Raw genomic sequence first — 23,029 nt, 5'->3', positions numbered from 1 at the left:
CTTGAGCAAAAGGAGCTCAGGACAGCACCCAGCCTCTGAGTTCAAGCCCTACAACAGACATAAACAAACAAACAAATAGCATGATTCCTAATTTCCAGAAGGCGATCTGATTTCTTTATTGTTGATTTTTAGCTTAGTATTGTTGAAGTTATAGAACATGCTGTGTATAATTTTGTTCTTTAGAAATTGGTTCAGGGTTTTGTTTTGGGGATTTTTTTGTGCTGGTCTTGAGGCTTGAACTCTGTGCCTGGGCGCTGTCCCTGAGCACTTTTTTTTTTTTTTTTTTTTTTTGCTCAAGGCTAGCACTCTATCACTTGAGCCAGAGCACCACTTCAGCCTTTTTCTGAGTAGTTTATTGGAGATAAAGTCTCATGGACTTTCCTTCCTGGGCTGGCTTCAATCTGTGTTCCTCAGATCTCAGCCTCCTGAGTAGGTAGGATTACCAGCCTGAGCCACTGACTGGTTGAGAATTGTTTATGGCCCAAGATATAGACAGTATTTGTAAGTGTTCTGTGTGTGCTGGGAAAGAATGGAGCTATTGGGTGCAGTGTCAATATGTGCCACTGAGTCAAATTCACTCATACTTTCATATATTTTCTGATTTTTATTTATTTCTGATAAAGTCATATATAATCCATCTAATCGTAGTTTCGCATATTTCTTGTAGTTTCTGCCAGGTTTTGCTTTATATTTTAAGGCTTTGCTATTAGACATGAACAAATTCAAATATTTTGCTGATGAATTCTTTTTTTTTAATTAAGCAAACTTTTATTGAAGCTTACATTGTGGTACAGAAATACATTTCAACTGATTAAAGTCCAACACCAATGAAGAGAGAAATTATGGCACCAAAATTTTCCCTCCTCTACCATGCTAGGATAGATTTCTATTCAATCTACAGTTCTCATTTTCTAGGCTTTGTTCCACATAAACTTGTGCAATTTCCTGATGAATTCTATTACAAATTTATTCTCTATTGCTAGTAGAGTTTTCTCTGGGTTGTTTGTTGTCAGGCTTATCACCATTGCTTTCATTATTTATCTCTGCTTCAAAAGAGAAGCTTGGAACTATAGTTCCCAGTATCCCTTTTCTTTTACTAGTCTGCAAAAAATTCTGCCAGTGGAGGCCAACCACCCAAGATTTGAAAACTGCATAAGGCATAATCATTAATCTTTCTGAGAACCATCAACTGTTGTTTTCCTGAAAATAGGTTTTTCTATAAAAAGCAGCTGATTGTTGACACTTGCCCCTATTTCAAAGACTAAGTAAGCCTCTCATTCTCTGTATTAAATAAGTCTCATTATTCAAAATATCTAGAAAGGCTTCTGTTTTCCTGACTACACTGATGTTCTTGCAACCTTTTACTTTCAATCTGTATCCTCATGCTTTAGATGTAACTTTGTAAAAAACAAAAGTGTAATTTGAAGTTTTTTATCTACAAATCTTACAGTATAATCTAGTCCATTTGCATTTTGTTTGCATGCTAGATTATTTGGGTTTAAATCTATGATCTTATTTTATGTGTTCTTTTTGTTCTGCATGTTCTACTTTTTCCATTCTCTCTTTTGGATTGATTACATATTTTTCTCATTCCATTTAAAAAAAAATTTCTACCTGATTTCTCCAGGAAGGACTCAAGATAGGGCACAGGCTTCAGGATCATCCTTCCTCTTGGTGGCAAGAGTACTATGGCCATATCTTAGGAGGGAACAGCCCTGCAGGAGTGAACTAGAGGCACAACCCCAGGGCTCTGCCTGTGCTGTTCAGGTAATGGAGCAACAATCACTTTCCCAAGCCCAGGTGAGGCAAACTGTATCTATAGATTGTGAAATAGGAGAAGTGGCGCTGTGGCTCAAATGGTAGAGCGCTCGCCTTGAGCTGAAGCGCTGAGGGACAGCGCCCAGGCCCAGACTTCAAGCCCCATGACCGACAAAAAAATAAAGTAGATTGTGAAATAGGGTTCAGAGTTTATCCTGTTATCTCCCTCTCTATTGGGAGGTGAGGGCTCACAGTTTATTGCATTGCCCTATTCCCCCTGTAGGTCACAGATCATCCTGTAAGTATTTAACCAGAGATCATGTGGTAACCAGGGCTGGAAAGGCTGGCTAGGGGCAGCCCGGCATGTCTCCTAGCACAGCCTGAGAGAGACATGCAGTGTGGATGAGAACCAGGGCCCATCTTTGAAATTGGATTTCATAGGAATGCCAGAAAAGGGGCCTCAGGATGAGGAGAAACTCAATGTTATTCGAAGATAAATGAAGCCCAGAGACAGACTGCCTCAGTGGGATCTCAGCTCCATCCCTGGCCATCCTGGGCTATTCCAAATGAGATTCTGTTTAGAATTTAGGCTTTAGAAGATTCCTTGATGTTCCAGCCACTCCCCCCATCCACCACCTCCAGTCTGATTGCCCAGTGTTTCAATACCAAAGCAGATGGCCAAAGTGTGGCCATTGTGCATATCTGCTGGGACAAGTGTGAGCTGCCTACCAAGTGCCTCTGGGAGGCAGAAGTTCCTTTGCCTTTGAGAATGAACTGTGGAGATTCTAAATACTCAGAATCAGGATCCCCCAACTTGGGCCATTGTTTAGGAACTTGGGGTTCAGCCTCTTGTTATACCTGCCACAAAACACTTTTAGGGCTTTACTAATCCTGCCTCAGGATTAGTGTAGATGATCTTAAGGCTGGCCATGAGGACAAATGTGTATACCTCAAGTGGAGAACTGTTCATACCTGTCCTTGACATATACCTGGACATGTGGCTCAAAGTAGTTCTCCAAAACTTGATCCCAAGAAAGCTTCAGGTTCCACAGGGGTGCTTCACATTTTGCTGCCTGGACAGATCATTGCATTTTTTTTTGCTAATTTATAAAAAAATCTAAAATTGTTTAAGAAACATTCATCGTGCAAAATACAGTCTTTACAACATCTTAGCTGTATTTACCTCCTCTCAATTTATATACCATTAGTGTGATTTACTTCATATGCACCTTAAATTTGTAGGTCATAATTATTATTTTAGAAAGTCTTCATATTTCTTTTTGCATCTCATGTGTTCTATCTAGGCTTACATTACTGATAAATCTTTTAGTATTCTCTATAATGACATCTGCCAGTAGCAAATTCTTATTATCTTTTCTTTCTTTTATTAGAAATGTTTTTATTTTGCCCTCATTTTTTACTCTTCAATAAAAATGTCTTTCATTTTCATACATGAGTCATTGATGCAGGAAACAGTCTCAGTTCCAAAAGGTTTTATAAAGTGTGGTTTACTGGACCCCAAAGAGTATTTAAGTAGAGCTGGATGCAAGTAGTACATGCTGAGATCTTATTTTGGAGACTGAGATTGGGAGGATTGTAGTTAAGATTAGATTGGCCTGGCCAGAAAATGTTGTTGAGATACCCTTTCAACCAAGAGCTTGGCCTGATGGTGTGTGCCTGTCATCCGAACTATGATGGGAAGCCTGATATAGATGGATTGCAGCCCAAGCATGCACTAGGCAGGAAGCAAGACTGGATTTCAAAACCAACAGAAAGGGAGATAGGGCAAGATGCTAATTTTCACTCTGTGAATGAGTAGACTCTGATGTCCCAGAAAGGGCTTGATTCTAAAGTGAGAAAGAGAGGAAGGGAACCAGAAACCATAAAGAAGGTGGGACGGGCTGTGGGGAGAGAAAAACCACAGAGAACCTTTCCCTATGAAAGTAAAGCAGTGAGGAGGTTCCAGCCAGTTCCCCATTTGGGAGAGGAGAAATTGTAGACAGACTTTCCCCAATAGACTGAACTCTAGCTGCAGGGAACTGCCATACAGCCCTCAAGCCTCCACCTCACTACAGGGATTTATGAGCCAGTGACTACCCCAGTATGAAGGGCTGGCCTTGGTGAAGAAAAGCTTTCTGTGACTTCCCTGTCTTGGAGCTGGACAGTGAGTCACCATCTTGATAGATTGCCTGTTGTCTGAGTTACTGTGAAAACCTTGGGATAAGGAGCAATCATGGCCCAATGACTCAGAGGACACTTTGCCATAGAATTTGGGTATAAATCAGTCATTAAGAGGTGGTTGGAGTGTGTGTGAGAGTATGTATGTGACTCAGAGAGGTTTACCCTGTGGGAAGGTACACTGTCAGCTTAGATGCTTGGGGCTTGGAAGCACTGATGAACTGTGTGAAAGAGGCTTGTGGTTCACTGTGGGGTCACATAGCAGAGGCACTGGTCTGGTGGCCATTTTTGTCACCCATAAAGGAGTGGAGCAGTAACTCCTAACACCTGGCCAAGGCCACTAATGGAGGCAGTGGAGCCAAAGGCAGCTGCTCCAGACACCTGGCAGTGAAGGAGGCTAGAGACCCCCTATCAAGCCACACCACAGAGGCAGCATTGATGCAGCAGGGACTTTGGAGGGATAGACTTGATAGTTCTGTTAAGCAGCTTCCTCCTTCCCCAAGCTAGGAAAGAATCTCATCACCTAAGGTGAGGATGGCAACAGACCTTTGAGTCAGAGGTCTGTGAAATGATTATGTCCAGGGCCTGCCCCCGGCTCTATGCGCTGATCATGAGGGAGACAGAGCCCTCCCACTCAGGTGATTTCCACATCTTCTTACATCCCACAAAGACACACAAGAATAACAGAAAAATTATATTTTGCTTTATGTATCTGTCTTGCTATTTTGGTTTGATTTTTGTGGCTTTTTATTCATTTAACTATGGATATTATTTCTATGTATCTAGTACAGGGCATTTGCTTTATAGTTTTTACTTTTCAGGACATTTACCCACTCCCATTTACTTTTTAGTTCTGTTTCTCCTTCCTTTGTCTCCAAAGTCATTATACCTGAACCTTTCAGTATTCAATTTTTAAATCATACTTCTGTCCCCTTTCTATAGCCCTTCCTCATTTATACTTTCCTTCTATCACCAAGTAAAACTATTTCCTTCTGTGCTGGTTCTCTTATCCTTTATCCTTCCTCATTATTTACACTTTACCTGGTATAACTAGAGTGTCAAAACACCATTCTCTCCCTCTCTCTTTCTCTCATTTCATGTTGTTTTGATTTTTTTATTGTGTATGTTTATTCAGTTTCCTCCATTTTGCCTCCCTTGTCCCTCCCTGCCCCAACACATTAGTAACTAGATTTTTGATTTTTTTTTTTGCCAGTCCTGGGGCTTGAACTTAGGGCCTGGGCATTGTCCCTGAGTTTCTTTCTCAAGACTAGCACTCTACCAGTTGAGCCACAGTGCCACTTCCTGCCTTTTCTGTTTATGTGGTACTGAGGAATCGAACCCAGGGCTTTATGCATGCTAGACAAGCACTCTACCTCTAAGCCACATTCCCAGCCCCTAGATTTTTTTCTATTTATGTCACTCTGCTTTCTCATGAACTTCTCATATTAAGCTTAGCTCCCACTCCTTTCTTCCATATAAAACCAAATCCTTAGTATTATTAGTTATGGCTCCAGTATCTCCTTCTTATTACCATTCTGGTTAACTAAGGTCTTCCTAGATCACAAAGATAGATTTTTGCGTCTATGCTCATGTAAATATGTTGAATGATAGTGATAACCAGTCCTTTTATTTATTTTTTTCAGTTGTGAGGCTTGGACTCAGGGTTGAGCTCTGATTCTAATAATGGGACTATTAGGAAGATAAGGAGAGGGGGAAAGGGAAAGATGGAGGGTGAATAATTTTTAAATACATTGCTACTATGTATGAAGATGACATAAGGAAATATTAATGAAAGCTGTTGATCAATAGGAAATTAGAGGAAATGGAAAGAGAAAGCAATAGAAAGGGTTATTCTGAGCATGTGGTGGGGCATATGTGAAATACTATGATGAATCCCTTTGTTGTAATTAATACACATTAAAAAAGGAATGACAGAAACAGTAAAACAGGTTCTGTTGGGAGATTGGGTACCAGTGGGGGCAGAAGACTGAATAAAGGTGACTGTAATTGAAATAGTTCATTTGCATGTATGAAAATAGAACAAGGAAACTTGTTGAAATTGTTTTAAGAAAGGGGAAGTGGAATAAAGAAGAGTGGTAGAGGGAGTGAGGTTGGTCAGGATACATTGCACATGTGTAGAAATGTTACAATGAAACCCCCTCGGTACAACAAATATGTGCAAGTAAAATTAAAAAATATGAGCAGTGTAAAAATATGGCTGAAACATGGCCCTTGGGTAGAATGTCTGCCTGGAAAGCATGAAGCCCTAAATTCAAATTCCCAAACTGCAGCAAAAAGAAAGAAAACACAGGTTGAAGAGAAACAGGAATTCTGCAGGTTTCTCATTGAGAGTCTTAATGAGTTGTCTCAGTAGACAGATCTTTCCTACATATCTTCAGCAGACTTTGCAAGGGTAGAGGTGGGACATTTTTGCCTGGAAGGCCTGGTTAAATTTTTTCTGCTGCAAGCATGTGTACACTATTAGAAATTATAACATGTTGTCTATGAACTCACTTTGAACAATCCATGTTCTACTATGATACTTATCATTGTGAAGTTACAGGCCTGTTCTGGTCCATGGGTCCTCAGATGACCAGGGTTATTAGCATCAAATTGCTCTACCTCCAGCAGGCTTCACTGTGTCTCACTGGAGCTACATGTGCAAATGAGGTGTGTCTGCCTTTACAATGCCTACTCATAGGTAGTATCTCTCAGGCACAATAGGTCACACAAAATAATATTTGGCAGAATAAAAATGTCAATAAAAAGATGGTGAAACATTATTTGAATGACAGAACTGTGCCATCATTTCGCTGAATAGAAAAGTGTACCTTTCCTGATATTCACCAAGGTCAATGACAAAGATATGGAGAAAAGTATTTTTATATATGAATATACAAGCAAACATTTTCAATAACAAATGTATATAAATATGCAGTGGTGTTCTTTTTCTGTCCATCATCCAGACAGATAACTTTTTTGTTTGTTACTTTTGCTGGTCCTGGGGCTTGAACTCAGGGCCTGGGTTCTGTCCGCGAGCCTCTTTCTGTGCTCAAGGCTTGTGTTCTACCACTTGAGCCACAGAGTGAGATATCTTGGAGCTAGGTGACTTCAATATACTTAGGAGACATTTGAGAGAGAGAGGAAAGTTTGGAAACTGGATATGCAATCCAGTCAAGAAAAGAAAGCTTGACTTTCAGTGGGAAACCTGAGAGTTTCATGATGGTCATTAATACTGTGGAAGAGGAGACCACCCAGCTATGAAATATACACAGGGAAGCAAAAATTGCAGAACACAATGCCCTAGGAAATAAAACACACGATGGAGCAAAGACAGCCCTGCAGAAGAGGCTGACATAATTTCAGACGTAGACAAATGACTCAAAACACTCCTATAGAACATTCCACCCAGATTCCCCCCATGCAGGTATTTTACCTTTTGAAAGTAGGTTGCAGACATGTCTTTTTAGCCCTTAATATTTAATGTGTAAACCCTTAATATTTAATGTATATTTTAAGGACACTGTCATATATTTTCATGAGTACAATCATCAAAATCAAGAAATTAACAGTGATATGATACCATCAGATGATATAATACAGACCATGTTCAGATTTCAGCAGTGTAGCTGTTTGTCCATTAGAGCAAAAAGACATCAATCCTTGGGCAGGCAGTGCATCCAGTTACCTGTCTCTGTGGTAAGAGCCTATGATGTGACACAATTAGCTGCTGCTCAAATGTGTTGTAATTTTTCTAATTAATGAAGATGTGAAGCCCCTTGGGAGACCTAAAGAGTTTAGAATCCTTGGGAGTACATGGACCTAAGGCTGGTGGAAGAACAGCAATCCTTGAACAAGCTTCTCTCCTGATTTAGGAAATCTCTGCAGCAGCCAATGGAAAAAGCACTGGATCCCATTGTGACAGACATTTTGAGCACCAGCAACAGAGGCTGGGAGCATTCCAGAGGAAGACCATGGGCCCTGGGAACAAAAGAAAGTTTGATTGACTTAATCCTTGAGAAGAGGCAATCAAGAGCCATCAACTCAGGGAGGGGACTTCTAACAGTTTCTTTTCTGGTACCCTTCCTGCATGGCTTCTACCAGAGCTTCTGTCAAGGTGGTAGGGTAGCAATCCCCAATTTTCTGTCCCATCAAATCCACCAGTCTACATGGACATATATGAAATTCTCTGTGAGGCAATTGAGGGTTATGAATATGGACTGGGAATTAGGTGGTCTCTAGTGATTGTTCTTAATTTTGTCATGCATGATAAAGGTACCAGGACATGTCCTGGTCTGTTTTGTTGTTGTTTTTGAAAAAGAGAAGTACATGCAAAAAGTGATGTATGCAATTTGCTGTGATATTCTTAAGGAAAAACAATGGATAGATGAAGTTAAAATAGAATATTTTGGTAGTTTTAGAATCTAGGGCATTGGGGCTGGGAAGGTGGCTCAGTGGTAGAGCGCTTGCCTTGCATGCATGAGGCCCTGGGTTCGATTCCTCAGCACCACATAAGCAAAAAAGAAAAAAGCCGGAAGTGGCGCTGTGGCTCAAGCGGTAGAGTGCTAGCCTTGAGCTGAAGAGCTGAGGGACAGCGCCCAGGCCCAGAGTTCAGGCCCCACAACTGAACCAAAAAAATAAAAACAATAAAAGATGTATCATTAAAAAAAAAAAAAAGAATCTAGGGCATTTACTAAGCCATTCAACCAGTGTTAGGGTTGAAGGATAATATGGATAGTGTGATTTAATGCCATGCCCTAAATTCTCCTTAGCTGTAGCAAACATTTTTATTCCTATTATTCTTATCTTAAGCTGGGCTTCCCAACTCTCACAAGTTGAGGAAAAGCCTTACTTTAAGCATCTAATACGTGGTACTCCCAAAGTTGTTTTTTGTTGTTGTTATTTTCTTTTGTGCAGGTTTTAGGGGTTGAACTCAAGGACTAGGTGCTGTCCCTGAGCTTTTGCGCTCAAGGCTAATACACTACCACTTGAGCTATAGCTGGTCTTCTAGCTTTTTGGTGATTAGTTGGAGATGAGAGTCTCATGGACTTTCCTACGTGGGCTGGCTTGGAACCACAATCTTTAGAACACAGCCACTTGAGTCACTAAGATCACAGATGTGAACTTCTGGCCCAAAGTTGGTTTATTTTTTATTTTTTGGGTCAATTGTGGGGCTTGAACTCTGGGTCTGGATGCTGTCTCTCAACTCTTCTGCACTTCAGCCACAGAGCCACTTCTGGTTTTCTGGTGGTTTATTGGAGAAAAGAGTCCCATGTACATTCCTGTCCAGGCTGGCTTTGAACCGTGATCCTCAGATCCTCCTCCTGAGTAGCTATAGCCAAAGTTCTCTCTTGAAGTATCTGGCAACCACAAGCCTGGTAGAACTGTCAGAGTTTGAAGGGGTTTTTGGTGGGCATAGATTCTGGAACTCCTGACTGCATCTCATAGCTTTTTTTTTTTTTTTTAACAGCTTTCAGCTCTCACTTGCCATTTGAATCTAAATTCAAGTGTCAGTGAGGGAGAGCACGCTGAGCAGGTCCCTGACAAGCTCATACCATCTGCAGCAGTATTTCCCCCCCATCATCTTGACAGCTGAGAGCTGGCAATATTACAATTCAGACAGCACTCACTGTTTGAAAGGAAAATTATGGTTTTTTAGGATGCAGCTGGTGCACAAGTGAATAGGATGAAGTTTCTATGAAGCATTTCCCTCCCCTTTATGATATGAAAATAAGAAAATGGAGATTCAGCATGTGGTTCTTTAAAAGAACAACCAAAAGGCATAGTTTGGAGAACAAAGGCAAATAAAGCATTCCAATCCACAGTAATAATTTTAATACAAAGCCAAAATAGCAAAACAGTCATTTATACATGATTTCTTCACTGTTGGAAGAGTTAACATTGTTATTGCTGTAGAGATGACTTGGAAATGAGCTATTTTGGTGTCTAGTTAAGATCAATTCTTTACACACATTTTCATTTTGCCACTTAAGAAAAACTTCAATGGACATTCCTTAGCTGCTAAGCTTCCCCAGGTGAGCTCAACCTTATTTACTAATCATTCTCTAAGTTTCCCAGCAAAGGAAACATATTTCTCACCTCAGAAAAACAGAAACGAGATAAGCAAGCCAAGCACAGAGTGGTGTTTTCAAGGGCTTTTCTTAGACTTCAAAGAAGTTGGGCATATTTTACCATAGTACTTGCTTCTGAGAAAAATCTTCGCTTCTTTTTTCTGGAACTAAGATATTTTTCAATTCTTTCACATATGGATTTCTTTCCCCTGTCACCAAGTGGCACTGGAGTACTGATAAGCATTTAAGAACCAGTGGGAACAAACTTGACCTGGGATTGCTCATCTTTGTGATGTAAATACTCCCACCATTACTAGTGTGATGTCACTGGTATGTGGAGGTGGAAAAAGATGCATAGTGTTCTACCTTTGTATAGTATTTCACCATACAAATACAAGCAAGGCCAATGACCTCAAGTTTAGGAATAATAGGCTGGGTGCTGGTGGCTCACACCTATAATCCTAGCTACTCAAGAAGCTGAGGTTTGGGTTTGAAGCCAGCCCATGTAGACAAATCTAAGAGACTCATCTCTAATTAACTTGCAAAAAGCCAGAGCTTTTTGTGTGTGGTTCAAGTGGTAGAATGCTAGTTACGAGTGAGAAAACTGAAAGAGGGTCCTGGCTTCTGTGGACTGATTACTGGTCCCTGACTTGCCTCTGGTTTGGAAGTCTAAATAGGAGATTCTGGAGTCCCAGTATGGACAGTGCCAGGACAGCAGAATTTTAGTGTTGCATCTGATCCCAGTGACTGGCATCCCTGCCAAGTCCAGATGGTGCTGTACAACTGTTGGACTATCAGAGTTCCCATACAGCTTGTTCCACTCCCCAGCCCCTCCTCTGGCCTTCTATACTCCCGTCACCCTTTGTTTAACAGGTTTAATTCAAGCCTTTGCCACCTCTTTCTTTCATTTGCTGCAAAGCCAGCAAGGAAAAACCCAAAAAGAAGGAAAAAAAATCAGTGGTTAAATCTTTCAAGGTCAGGCTGTTCTTCAGTTTCCAGCCTCCCCTTTTAAGCTGCATACATCCCCTGTATCTTGAACTATAGCATCATTGAATCTCAAGGATGGATGGGACCTTCCACTCATTAAGCCTGAACCACAGCCTGCCTGAGCAGCCGCCAGCCCTCCCCCAGAGTCTCTTCTTCCTAGCTGTAAAGTGGCTGTCTGCCGCTTTTATCCCTTGGCTCAGAGCCACAGCCATAGGAAGGCACTTCGTGTGATTGCTCACAGCAGGGAAAGCAAAAGCAAAAGAAATACAAAGAAAGCCAGGATATGGTTAAGGACTTTATATAAGATTGCGTTTATTGACCACATTTATAGGTGACAAAACTAAGATTCTGTGAGAGGAGGTGACTGCTTTAGGTTCTGGGAGTCAGGATGTGAACCCGACCTGACTGGTGCCATTCATATTAGTTCCCGTGTCTCCCATAGGGGCATCCCTGACAGCTACTTGGTTACAAGGATGTCAGGCTAGTGAAGTGGGAATGAAAAATGTTATCACCTTCACAAATGGCATTAGAGTTTCCCATTGAGGAGGGAATGGTTCTTTCAGGAAAATCCTTTTTGTAAGTCAACAATGGAAAAAAGGTGAAATCCTGAAGGTAAGGTGTTAAAAGAAAATGGGCAGCAAGCCTAGTATGGTGGTATATACCTTAAATTCTAGCACTTGGGAGGTAGGGACAGGAGGGTAGCAAGTTCAAGGCCAGCCTGCACTGTATAGTATGACCATGTCTTTAAAAACAAAGAGGAAGAAGAAGTAAAAAAAAAAAAAAAAAGGAATTGCTGTACATGAGTACATAAATGGGTTTGTCTTGTCCCAAGGAAGAAAGACAGGGACCATCGTGGGAAAGCAAGTGAAAATTTCTTTGCAGTGGATGAAAAGAATATTCAGGGAGTGCGGTGACAAGCCTACATTGCTGCGGTGTCTGCCATTTTCTCCTATAGTACTGAGACGTGTGTACACACTCATTTGAATTTTGCTGTGTGTGGAAACAGGGGTGGGAACTAAACTTCAGATCTGAGCTGATACAGTGCCAGGATGAGATGTTGTGGCTGAAAATGAGGTAGCAGTAGTCTTGAGTCAGCATAGCTGCAGAAACAGAAGTCTCTTAGAAATCACAACATTCAATGGTTCAGAACAGAATTCCAGAGTTATCAGACCTGTTTGGATCTCAAGGGACAAGAGACCATGACAGGATGAATCTGTGCCTTGTGTGTGATCACATGTTATAGGATACAAAGTGGGGGGAGCCAGGCACTGGTGGTTCACGCCTATAATCCTAGCTACTCAGGAGATCTGAGGATCAAGGTTGGAAGCTAGCCTGGGCAGACAAATCTGAGAGACTTTTATTTCCAGTTAATCAGCAAAAAGCTGGACATGGAAGTGTGACTCAAGTGGTAGTGTTAGCTGTGATTGAAAAAAAAACAAGCAGGAGTATGAGGCCCTGAAATCAAGCCTGAGGTCTTGAGTTTAAGACTCAGTATAGACACGCACCGGTGCGAGTGCGCGCGCACGCGCATGCACACATACACACACACACACACACACACACACACACACGGAAAGAAATTTTGGATCTTGCTACTGACTGCAATAGAGCATATGCAGTCGACTTAGGTGTGTTTGATGGGTACCTGATGGGAGAAGTTCAGGAACTTCAAACCCTTGGCCTCTATTCTGCTTAGTATGGGCCTTTTTCCTCACATCCCATCATAGCATAGGGGGTGGATTGAAATGGTCTTGGCTGATTTGAGCATGGAGGCCAGATTGCATCCTGGAAATTTCACATGCACCTTTGGGGTTGTCACATAGATCCTCGTGAGTGCTGAAGCCCTTGGCAGCTGACACATAAACACTATCGTGATAAAAAGAGAGTCACATAAGGGGGAGGGGGTGGCAGAGGGATCTAGGATAGCAGTAAGTGCCAGACACATGAAGGACTAGAACCACTGGTCCAGTCTCACTGCTAACTGGCTATGGTAAGTGTGGTCTTGGAACTCAATTCCCTATTTATAAAATGGGGACAAGACTGGTGTTTAGGTGCTGCTATTCTTGTGGCCTCTGAGCTGACTCAGGGATGACTTTCCTAGTGTTGCCTTGGAGGTTCAGAGAACAGGAACTTTACAAAGCTAGGTTAGTGAATGAAGTTGAAAGGCCAATCCAGGGCTCCAGGGAGTGCTGCATGTTGACCCCCAAACTGCATCTGAGGGAGGAAATTTGGAGCTATGAAGGAATAAAGCTTGTGCTAAGCTGTAGGAATTTTAGGAGCTGAGCCATAAAATTTAGAATGGAGGTATAACCTAGTTTTAGGAAACAGTGAAAACCATATGTCCCTAAGGATAATCTTCCAGGTAAAAACATTTTTACAGGAATGATTTGTAGTGACCTCAAGTCTCAGAGGCAATCAAAAGCAGCACCAGGTTTTCTATTAGGCTATATAGTCCAAGATCTACGAACATTAATTTTAGGGACAGTGACAAATAACTGCTGTCAGGGCTTTTCCTAGGATATCTGCACAGACTACAGAGGCCTCACCTACAAGTTCAAAGGACAATATTCTGATGAAGTGACTTGATTGATGGGAGTTGTGTCCACTCCCTTCCCCAGGCTGCAGCCCTGGGATTTGCACATGGTATTCTAGTCCATCTGACTCTCAGAGGGTCAACTGTGACCTGGGTAGTCCTGGAATCTCCCTCCCCACTTCAAAGCTGCTTCCATCTTCATGGGATTTACATTCTGAATGTTCTCATTGGCATAGCTCAGGACTTGAAGGATGAGCATATCCTTCCCACTTCTGAAAGATAGTCAAGGGAGCAGGCATCTCAGTCTTTATAAAGAATAGCTCCAGTACATTCATGATTTTCTCATGAAAATAATCTTTAGAAGATGGAGTGACAATGACCAAAAAACAGTCATAACCTGATACAACTACATACCTGATACAACTACATAATAATTGAAAAAAAATCCTTAGATGGGTCATTTTTCCTCCTCTCTACTGGAGTTTCCACAAAATTATCCCAAACCTTCCCCTTTCTCTTTTCTTCTCACCTTGTCTCATTTGTCAGGGAATTCTTCAGCTGGGAGCATGGAGTCTGCCATTGTGACAGTAATGGCTTATTACCCACTTTTATTATTTCTCAGGTCATCCTAAAGTCCTAAAGCACTCAGTCCCCATTCTGTCTATCCCATATCCAATCAGACAATATAGCTTGAAGACATTTTTCCCAAATGCAGATTCATATATATATATTCTGAGTGACTGAGCTATCAGCATTCAAGTTTTGACCAGCTTCAAGATGCAACTACTAGATAACAAGACCATATACAGACATTGAATCTATGTTACAGAAGGAAGACTTTGTTAGTTGGATTACAAGTGTCAGGTACTTTAGGTTATACCAAAGGCATCCAGAAGGCTCTGAAAACCTTAAGAGCCTTCCTCTTTTCAGGTTATGAGGCTAGAAGGAAGGCCTCCACGAAGCTGCACTCCTTATCAGGGCCCTAGCACTGATTTTTTCTTTCTTAACTCCCCTAGTGAGGTGATAAGAAACTTATTATAACGCCAGGTGTGGGAGGTGTCTGTTGTCACCTTCCACACAATGCACAACCCCATTTATTAACTTCCTTCACCTCAAAGTACTCCCAAGAGGTAAATGCAATAGGTCTTTCCCCTGCCTGAAGAATGGAAAAATGGAGGCACGGTGCTCATGTCATCACTTGTCTAAGGAGACAGCCATGCTCTGGCTCTGTATCCCATGTTCTTTCCAGCAGGTGTGGGCAGCTGTAGCAAGTGTAGCCAGGCTACCATGCTCAGGCTAAGAGCTGTGGGGGAATCCTGGAGCAGGGCTGGGAGCCAGCTGTGACCCAGCACTCTCTCCTTCCACTCAGGGCTTGTTCCTAGCAGTGATGTCAATGATGACAGAACCCACTACCAGCTGGAAAAAGGGCCTCCTTTGGCAAAGCAATTTGGAACCACTCTAGCTGCTCTTCCTCAGGATAGGGCCCTTTGAGTTCAAGGGGAAAGATGAGGAAATGGAAAAGTGTAAATACAGCTGCTGGGGGATCAACACTTGCTTCAGATCTGGCTAATTCCAGCAAGCAAACTAAAACGCTCCAACTTCTAATGCCACCCTGAGTGGTAATAAGGTACATGTCTTATAGAAAGGTGAAGGATTATTTCTTAAATGCACAAGACACGTTACCTGGTTACAGTTCAGTAGCATGCACCCTATGCTGCATCACATTTAAACTACAACTGTATAGTGTGACATTTCTATCACACCACATCAAACATTTTTTCAGTTGTACAACTGTTATTTGTGAAATCTGGTTTTAACTAGAGTATTTTAAGAGCCAGTTTCTATTGAAATGTGCTGTGGGAAAATGTAAGTTTGACTTGATACACATTTTTTGTATTTACAGCAGAATAAGTAAAAAGAATTGTGTACCCTATGGGTGGTGCTGGCTTCCAAGAAGTAACTTTGGGAAAATGGATGTTTAATTTCAGTGAAACTGACCTTACTCAGAGTATTTTGAGAGCTTTCTTTGGAAGCTATCAACCAGTAAGTTTCCTTACAGTTGGTTGGTAAATCTTTGTCCTCTAAGTGAAGATCTATTTTTTGAGGAATCTTTTTAACAGCCAAAGAGCATTATAAAATAAATCTGATAAGCCAGATGGGGTGGGTCACTCCTGTAATCTCGGCAGTTGTAGGAGGCGGAGGCAGAAGGAACGTGAGTTCAAGACTTGTCTCAGAGGTAAGAAAAGGGGCTGGGAAGGTGGCTCAGTGGTAGAGTGCTTGCCTTGCATGCATGAGGCCCTGGGTTTGATTCCTCAGCACCACATAAGCAAAAAGAAAAAAGCCAAAAGTGGTGCTGTGGTTCAAGTGGTAGAGCGTTAGCCTTGAGCTGAGGAGCTGAGGGACAGCGCCCAGGCCCAGAGTTCAGGCCCCACGACCAGACCAAAAAAAAAAAAAGCAAGTAGTGGACACTGGTGGTTCATATCTGCAATTCTAATCAGGAGGCTGAGATCTGAGGATCATAGTTCAAAGCTAGCCTAGATAGAAAAATCTGAGAAGCTCTAGCTCCATGAGTATGGACTGGAAGCCTGGCTAAAAGTAGTTAAGTGTCAGCTATAGAGCGAAAAAGTTGAGCAAGAGCACAAGCCTGAGTTCAAGCTCCAATACCAGCACAAAAACAAATAGACAAAACAAAACCAAAAATCCAACTATAAGATTTTGAGGCCTCTTTCTTTCAGGGATTCAGTGAAAACCCTACAGAGGGATTCTAAATGTTCTTGGCAGATGCACATCATAGCTCAAGAGTATGGTCTCCCCAGGAAATAACTCCAATGATGGTAACCTTGAATATATATGTTCTAGTATATTTGGTCCTTGGTTGTTTTCAGTTATAGTTCATATAAACAGAGATAGGAAATTCTGTCTCCATGATTTCTCCCAAGGAAAGGATCTCATCTATTGCTTTAAAGAGTTGAAATTAGAATCACTTGGTGTCATTTCTATTTTAGCCCCACAGAAAAAATGTGTAATGATAATTCCTGATAACTCAGGCTCCCCAGTTTGAAAAAAATGGTCAAGGACAGGTTTCTGAAGCCTGGAGTCGAAAGGCTAGGGTATGGAATGTGTTTCCAATAGCTATACCTAACTCAACAGGCCAATACTAACCCATTCAGAAAACCTCCTGCAGCTAATACAGAGTGGGGAAGAATGATTATCTTCCAGTATGTTTTTGTGGTAAAAACCACTGGCTCTGGGTGACAAATGAACAGAGTCCATTGAAGAGAGGTCCAGAGCGCTAGATTCTAGTACACTTAGCCACTAGCTCACTGAAGTGCATTTCTAGCTGAGGTCAAAGGCAGCAAAGGTGCAAGAAGCTGCTAGAGCTTGCACTAGTTAAAGCAGGTGTATAAATTCCCAGCAGCAAAGCAATTGTAATCAGGACATAGGCCAATGAGTGAGGTGACGGAATGCTCAATCTCATTCAATGCTGAGGAGGAAGCGCTCTAGAATGCTCTATCCTGAGTGTCAGTGAAATACAGTAGAGATGGTGAAAGAAGAACAGAGACTGATTCTCTAAGAGCGCATGATGTGTGTGGTCATTCTTGGAGCATCCCACATATACAGAGTGAAGAACACATCACTGCAGTCATGGTCCACCTTGTCTGCACATGCCTCCATCTTGTGATACCTTCTGAGTTCAGGATTTCCAGGAGTCACTCCAAGTTTGTGCTCGCTACTGCTACAGTCAACAGCAGCCTACCCCACAGAGTGGGGTGCCATTATACCCAAGTATTCACAGCAGACACTGGTCTCAAATCGATCAGCTGGGATGTTGTTCTTGGTGAGTATTTTTCTATTAGTCTTTGTAAAAACCACAAAGCTAGGCCATTTGCTTAAATCATCATTAGAAAAAAAATGCTGAGTGCCCAGATGGGATTTCTCGTTTCTGTGCAAATGAAATCACATGAGTCCACATTTTACTCACTGGAATCTACTAGGGAAGCAGTAGGATTTGGTTTAAATGCTGCCAAAAAGCAGGAATTCACTTAAGTTTTTAATTCTGAAGCATTCTCTTGTTAATGTTGTAGCCAGGCTCGGGCAGCATGGGGGGGCGGAACCCCCATTGTGTTTGTGGAGGAATCCCGGACCTCTCCCAGTTCAGGCTCACTCTCACTGGAGGTAGACCCATTGTTGATGGTGTAGACGCTGCCTGCAACTCCCTGAGCTGAAGCACAGTCATCTGGCTCATTCTTCTCCCTGGGACTCGACAGGCCTGGGAGGACAGCCATCTTCCCAGTCTGCCTATTTGGCAGTAAGGACATAGTATAGTCAGCAATGATTCCACCCACGTCTAAGTTGCATGCCTGGTCAAAAGCTAGAAAGCCAACATTGGCATTTGCCTCACACACCACGAAGGACCCATCTTCCATAATGAGAAGATCAATGCCACAGAAGTCCATGCCCAGGATATTGGATACCTGAATAGCCAACTGCTTGCCTTGTTCTGTCAGTGGGCACTTGACACCCACACCACCTGAGGGAGAAAGCACAGTGATTTAAAGGTGATACTCATAGATGATACTCATAGATGTATTCAGTGACCCAAAGATGATACAGGGAACTGAGTCCTGGTGGCTCACGCCTGTAATCCTAGCTACTTAGGAAGCTGAGACCTTAAAGGGATCATGGTTCAAAGCCAGCCTTGACAGGAAAGTCTGTAAGACCCTTATTTCCATTAACCATTAACAAGGTAGACATGGCTAGGTGCTGGTAGCTCATATCTGTAATCCTAGCTACTCAGAAGACTGAGATCTGAGGGTCACAGTTTAAATCCAGCTAGGTAGGAAAGTCTGTGAAACTCTTATCTTTAATTAATTATGAAAAAGCCAGAAGCAGAACTGTGGCTTGAGCAGTAAAGTGCTAGCTGTGAGAGGAAAAAATGGTTTAGGGACAGTGCCCAGGCCCTGAGATCAAGTCCCAGGACCAGCCTCCCCACTCCCCAACCTAGATGTGGAGCTGTGTCTCAAGCAGTAGAGTAACTACCTTGAGCGAAAAAGCAAAGGGACAGGACCCAGTGCCTGAGTTGAAGCCACAGTACCAACACACACACACACACACACACAGAGTTCTAGATGGAAATGAAAAACAAATGAAAAGCTTGATTTCACTTTCTTTCCAGTCTTAAAAATGCTAATATCCGGAAGTGGCACTGTAGCTCAAGTGATAGAATGCTAGCCTTGAGCTGAAGAGCACAGGGACAGCACTCAGGCCCAGAGTTCAAGCCCCATGACCAAAAAAAAAAAAAAAAAAAAAGCTAATATCCTCTGACCCAGCCATCCTACTACTAAGGAAATAGTTTTATGTATGGAAAAAAAAAAACTCATGCAAAAAGAAGTTAATGTCAGCATTTTTTTAAATACAGGAAACTCATGGTCCCTGGTACATAGAAGGCATTCAATAAATACTTGAATAAGGAAATGCATAATTATAATTTAAGTATCTTACAATAGAAGAAAATAGCACATTTAACAACCATGGCTACTACTGCTCATAGGCAGTTATAGTCCCATAGGAAAGCACTTTGAAGCATTAAAATGGTACAGTGTGATAAGAATAATGCAAAAGGATGTTTGTTAAAGACTGGGGAAAATGATGTCAAAATGTTAATGGTGGTTGTAATAAATAACTTTTTTTTACTTCTGCTGAATGTTCTAAACTTTCTAATTCATTTTAGGATTAGAAAAAAAAACATTGATTTTTTTTTTTAGAAAAAACTCAGAGCCTTACAGTCTCCCTTGGCTTTTTCAAAGGGTGGTACTCTGCCACTTGAGCCATACCTCCACTTGGCTTTTTGCTTGTTAATTAAAGATAAAAGTCTCTCAGCTTTGTCTGCCTGGTCTGATTTTGAACTTCAATCCTCACAGTTAAGCCTCCTAAATAGTTAGGATTACAGGCATGAGCCAATAGTGCCTGGCTGAACATCGATTTTTTTAAACAGAAATATAGAGGATTATGAGACAAAATTCTGTACTCAAGACAAAAGATCTGATTGTCCTCACCTGTTAAAAAGCTTGATTTCACTTTCTTTCATCTCTCTGGAAGACTTAACACTTGTATTCTTAGGTCTAGCAACTTTACCTACACATTGTCTTGTCCTGGCTATGATACTGTATAAGGAAAGGGCTATAAAACAGTTTACAAACATCTTATCAGGAAAAGCAATAGGGATACATTATAAAACCATCTGGCTAAGAACCAGTATTCATGACTGTAATGCAAATGAACTGAGATTGAATGCTAATGTAGAGAGTACTGAATCTAGCACTGACTCTCCCACCATGCGGTCACATCATCTTACATATTTACAGAATCATGTATAACCCAATGGCAAAGACTCATCTCTATACGGCAAGTCAACTGAGGAGCTTCTGTGAGACCCAAACACTAATGAAGCAGAACAGAATCAGTGTCTACGTCTCTTTCATAGTCACTGGACTTAGTATTTGCATATGGTGAGTTAAGAAATATTAACTAGGTAGTTTTCCCTTCAAGTTAACAAGGTACAAATTCAGTCAGTGAGGCTGACAATACCTCTTTATGAAGGGGCAAAGAATTTACATCCCTAGAGGGATGTGCGGAAGTAAGCTTTATCAATAACTTCAAGGGATGACATTATGCATTCAAACCTAATACAAACTGCAGCCTTTCTAATAGCATCACACATTTAAGAAAAACACACAATTTTCGATTAGAATACAAAGGCAAGTTTGATGTTCTTCCTGCTATGGCCTTGGTTTTTAGACTTCTTAGAATTCTGTCCGAGCTGTTAGACAGCTTCCAACCCCACCTTCCTGCCTCTTTTTTGCTTGTTTGTTTTTTGGGGGGATTTTTTTTTTTGCTTTTGATCCATCCTTTACAGATGGAATTTGTTTTCAAATGCTAGTCTCAGCACACCCTTGTTTGACTCCCACTGCTAAGCCCTAAAACCTACAGGATAGGGTTCAAACCTCAGTGTCTTGCCTCTGCTCTGACCTCTGTCACAACACAGTTCCCCTCTCCTGGATTGCTGGCACACATAGGAAATGCTCATTTCTCATTCTTCTCTCTGAGATCCTGGTGCCTAGCAGAGAGTCTGGCAGGATCAGAAGTCCAACAGCCTAGTGAAATGTCCTGGTGGCCTTCCTTGGGAAACAGTTCCACTCCACTACCCTTGTATCTTACCGAGAGAGCAGTTGCTCTGCATCCGTCCGTCTGTGGAGCAGCGCAGCATGGAGCCTATCACTTGGCCCCCTACCACCACCACCCGGATGTCCTTCCCATGGGATTCCTTCACATACTTCTGGAACAGGTAGGGCACATCATGGCGGACCAGATGGCAGATGTCTGAGAGGTGATGTTTATCTCTTGCTAGAAAAACAGCTTTTCCTTTAAGAAGAAAGATGAAGAGCAAGAGAAAGGGTTAGAGACGCCTGGGGCTTCCATCCTTGTCACCCTGACTCCCCATGCCAAACAGGAGCCAGCTTCTTTTCGCCTTGCTTTGGCCCCCTTTATTTCTCTGATGAGACCCTTGCTTCTTATAAAATAATCATTGAACCTTATTCCCGCTGGATTTTCATCATTTTAATACTATTGATCAGCCAACTTTCCTTTCTTCCTTCCTTCCTTGTCTTTGAACTCATTCCTTGTAAGCACTGGGATTACAGGTATGTCCCATTCCCTACTTTTTTTTTCTTTCAAAAATGAAATAATAATATATTCCAGAAATATACAGAACTGGCCAAAACAAAATCCTGGGGATCTAACCAGTTTAGTTCTAAAAGTAGTTAATTAGCACCTCCTATCATCCTTAGGACACTAATTAGGCAGAGTTTATGTCTAGCTCAATTTTTTTTAATCCCCCAAACCTTACACTGGGCTTAATACACAGGGAAGATGCTCATCAGTGTTTGTAGAATGTAATTAATTGAACATGGTTTAGAGTAATTCTAAGTATGAGTAGAGAGAGAGCCAAAAAAGATAGCTATACAACCACATGATAGGCCTTAAAAAGTCTAAGCAATATTTTGTAGGAGCTCAAAGGAGGGAGCTAATGACACATGTTCTTCCTTTTAAGAAGGAGAAATTTAGTATTTAGCTATACTCATCTAATTATACACCCATATTTTTGTTGCTTGATTTTAATTTTTATTGGAAGGATGCTCTGACTGGTGCTTGAACCCACAGCCTGAATGTTTTCTTTATTTTTCACTCAAGGCTGGTGTTCTCCCATTTGAGCCACACCTCCATTTTCTGCTTTTGGGTGGCTAAGTAGAGAAAAGAGTCTCATGGATTTCCTTGCACAGGATGCCTTTGAACCTCAATCTTCAGATCTCAACCTAAATCCTCAGATCTCAGCCTCTTGAGTAGTAGTTAGGATTACAGGCATGAGCCACCAGTACCTAGGAACAATTTTATTTTCTGTTCTAATCACCTATATTTTGAGTTATTCAGAATCTTTTTCCCATTTGCATATTAGATGACAGAACTGAGGAAGGGTTCCTAGTAGGTTTGCTCACAAATATGACATGGACATGTCCAGACTGGGCACTCTTTTCAGCAAAAATGGAACAATGAGATGTTTTCTCAAGTTGCCTGTTACCATTACAGAGGGGGTGGAAGGAAGCCCTCTCTGTAGTTTTAATGAAACAGCAATGGGCATCAGTCTCTAGTGGCACAGAAGACTGAAAAGTAATTTTCCAACATGTCATAACTAGTGTGCAATCATTTCTGAAGTGACTGGACCCCAGACACTCAACAGAATTGGAGAAGTAGGGACAAAAGAGGAGGTCCAAGTGGTGGGTTATGGGAGGGTGTGTGTGCAGTCAAGTGGGCAGTCGGTGTCTATTGGAGAGGGTCCCACAGGGCACAGGGCAAACAGGAAAGGCTCAGTAAATGGGCACAGTGCAACATCTGACTTGTTCCAAGTCTCAACCATGAGTGGAGATGTAAGCAGTTAGGCATTTGGCACCAGATCTGGAATCTAATAGCAGATGGCTGGATCTCAGAGGCACTGGGCTTCTCTGAACAACAATAGGAGTTTCAGCAGAGATAGGCTAGGGATTGGCTCCTAGTACAGAAGTCCTGATGGAGCATAGTCAGCAGTAAAAAAAATGCATTTAAGCCAAGGAGATTTAAAAAAAAAAGAAAGGAGAGGCCCTGAGATTAGCTGGTAATAATTTATGCAACAGCCACACTGTTTCCTTCTTTCCTTTCTCCCTCCCTCCTTTCTTCCTTCCTTCCTACCTTCCTTCCTTCCTTCCTTTCTTCCTTCCCTCCTTCCTTCCTTCCTTTGCTTGCTTCATTTCTTTCTTTTTGACAGTAGACAGTACTGGGACTTGAACACAGGGCCTTGCTGACAGTAGTCTTTTTTAAAAAATAAGTTTTTTATTGTGAAAATACTGTACAGAGGGGTTACAATTACATGAGCAAGGTAATGAGTACATTTCTTATCAAGCATTGTTGCCTC

The 23,029-nt window shown here is 41.7% G+C and overlaps 1 protein-coding gene across 1 annotated transcript in view; it reads right to left on the bottom strand.

Moving 5' to 3' along the window:
- Positions 1–17,600: 17,600 nt before the first annotated feature.
- Rimkla (ribosomal modification protein rimK-like family member A) overlaps positions 17,601–23,029 on the bottom strand; it is a 22,916-nt gene continuing 17,487 nt past the window's right edge. The window contains exons 3-4 of the mRNA XM_013016773.1: positions 20,746–20,949; positions 17,601–18,058 (exon numbers count right to left, since the gene is read on the bottom strand). Coding sequence (XP_012872227.1) covers positions 17,601–18,058; positions 20,746–20,949 — 662 coding nt within the window. The remainder of the gene's footprint in view (positions 18,059–20,745; positions 20,950–23,029) is intronic.

The sequence above is a fragment of the Dipodomys ordii genome, unplaced genomic scaffold, assembly GCF_000151885.1.
Source record: "Dipodomys ordii isolate 6190 unplaced genomic scaffold, Dord_2.0 Scaffold33, whole genome shotgun sequence".
Taxonomy (NCBI): domain Eukaryota; kingdom Metazoa; phylum Chordata; class Mammalia; order Rodentia; family Heteromyidae; genus Dipodomys; species Dipodomys ordii.
The sequence above is the reverse complement of the archived record's forward strand: the minus strand, read 5'-3'. Positions and strand labels throughout refer to the sequence as shown.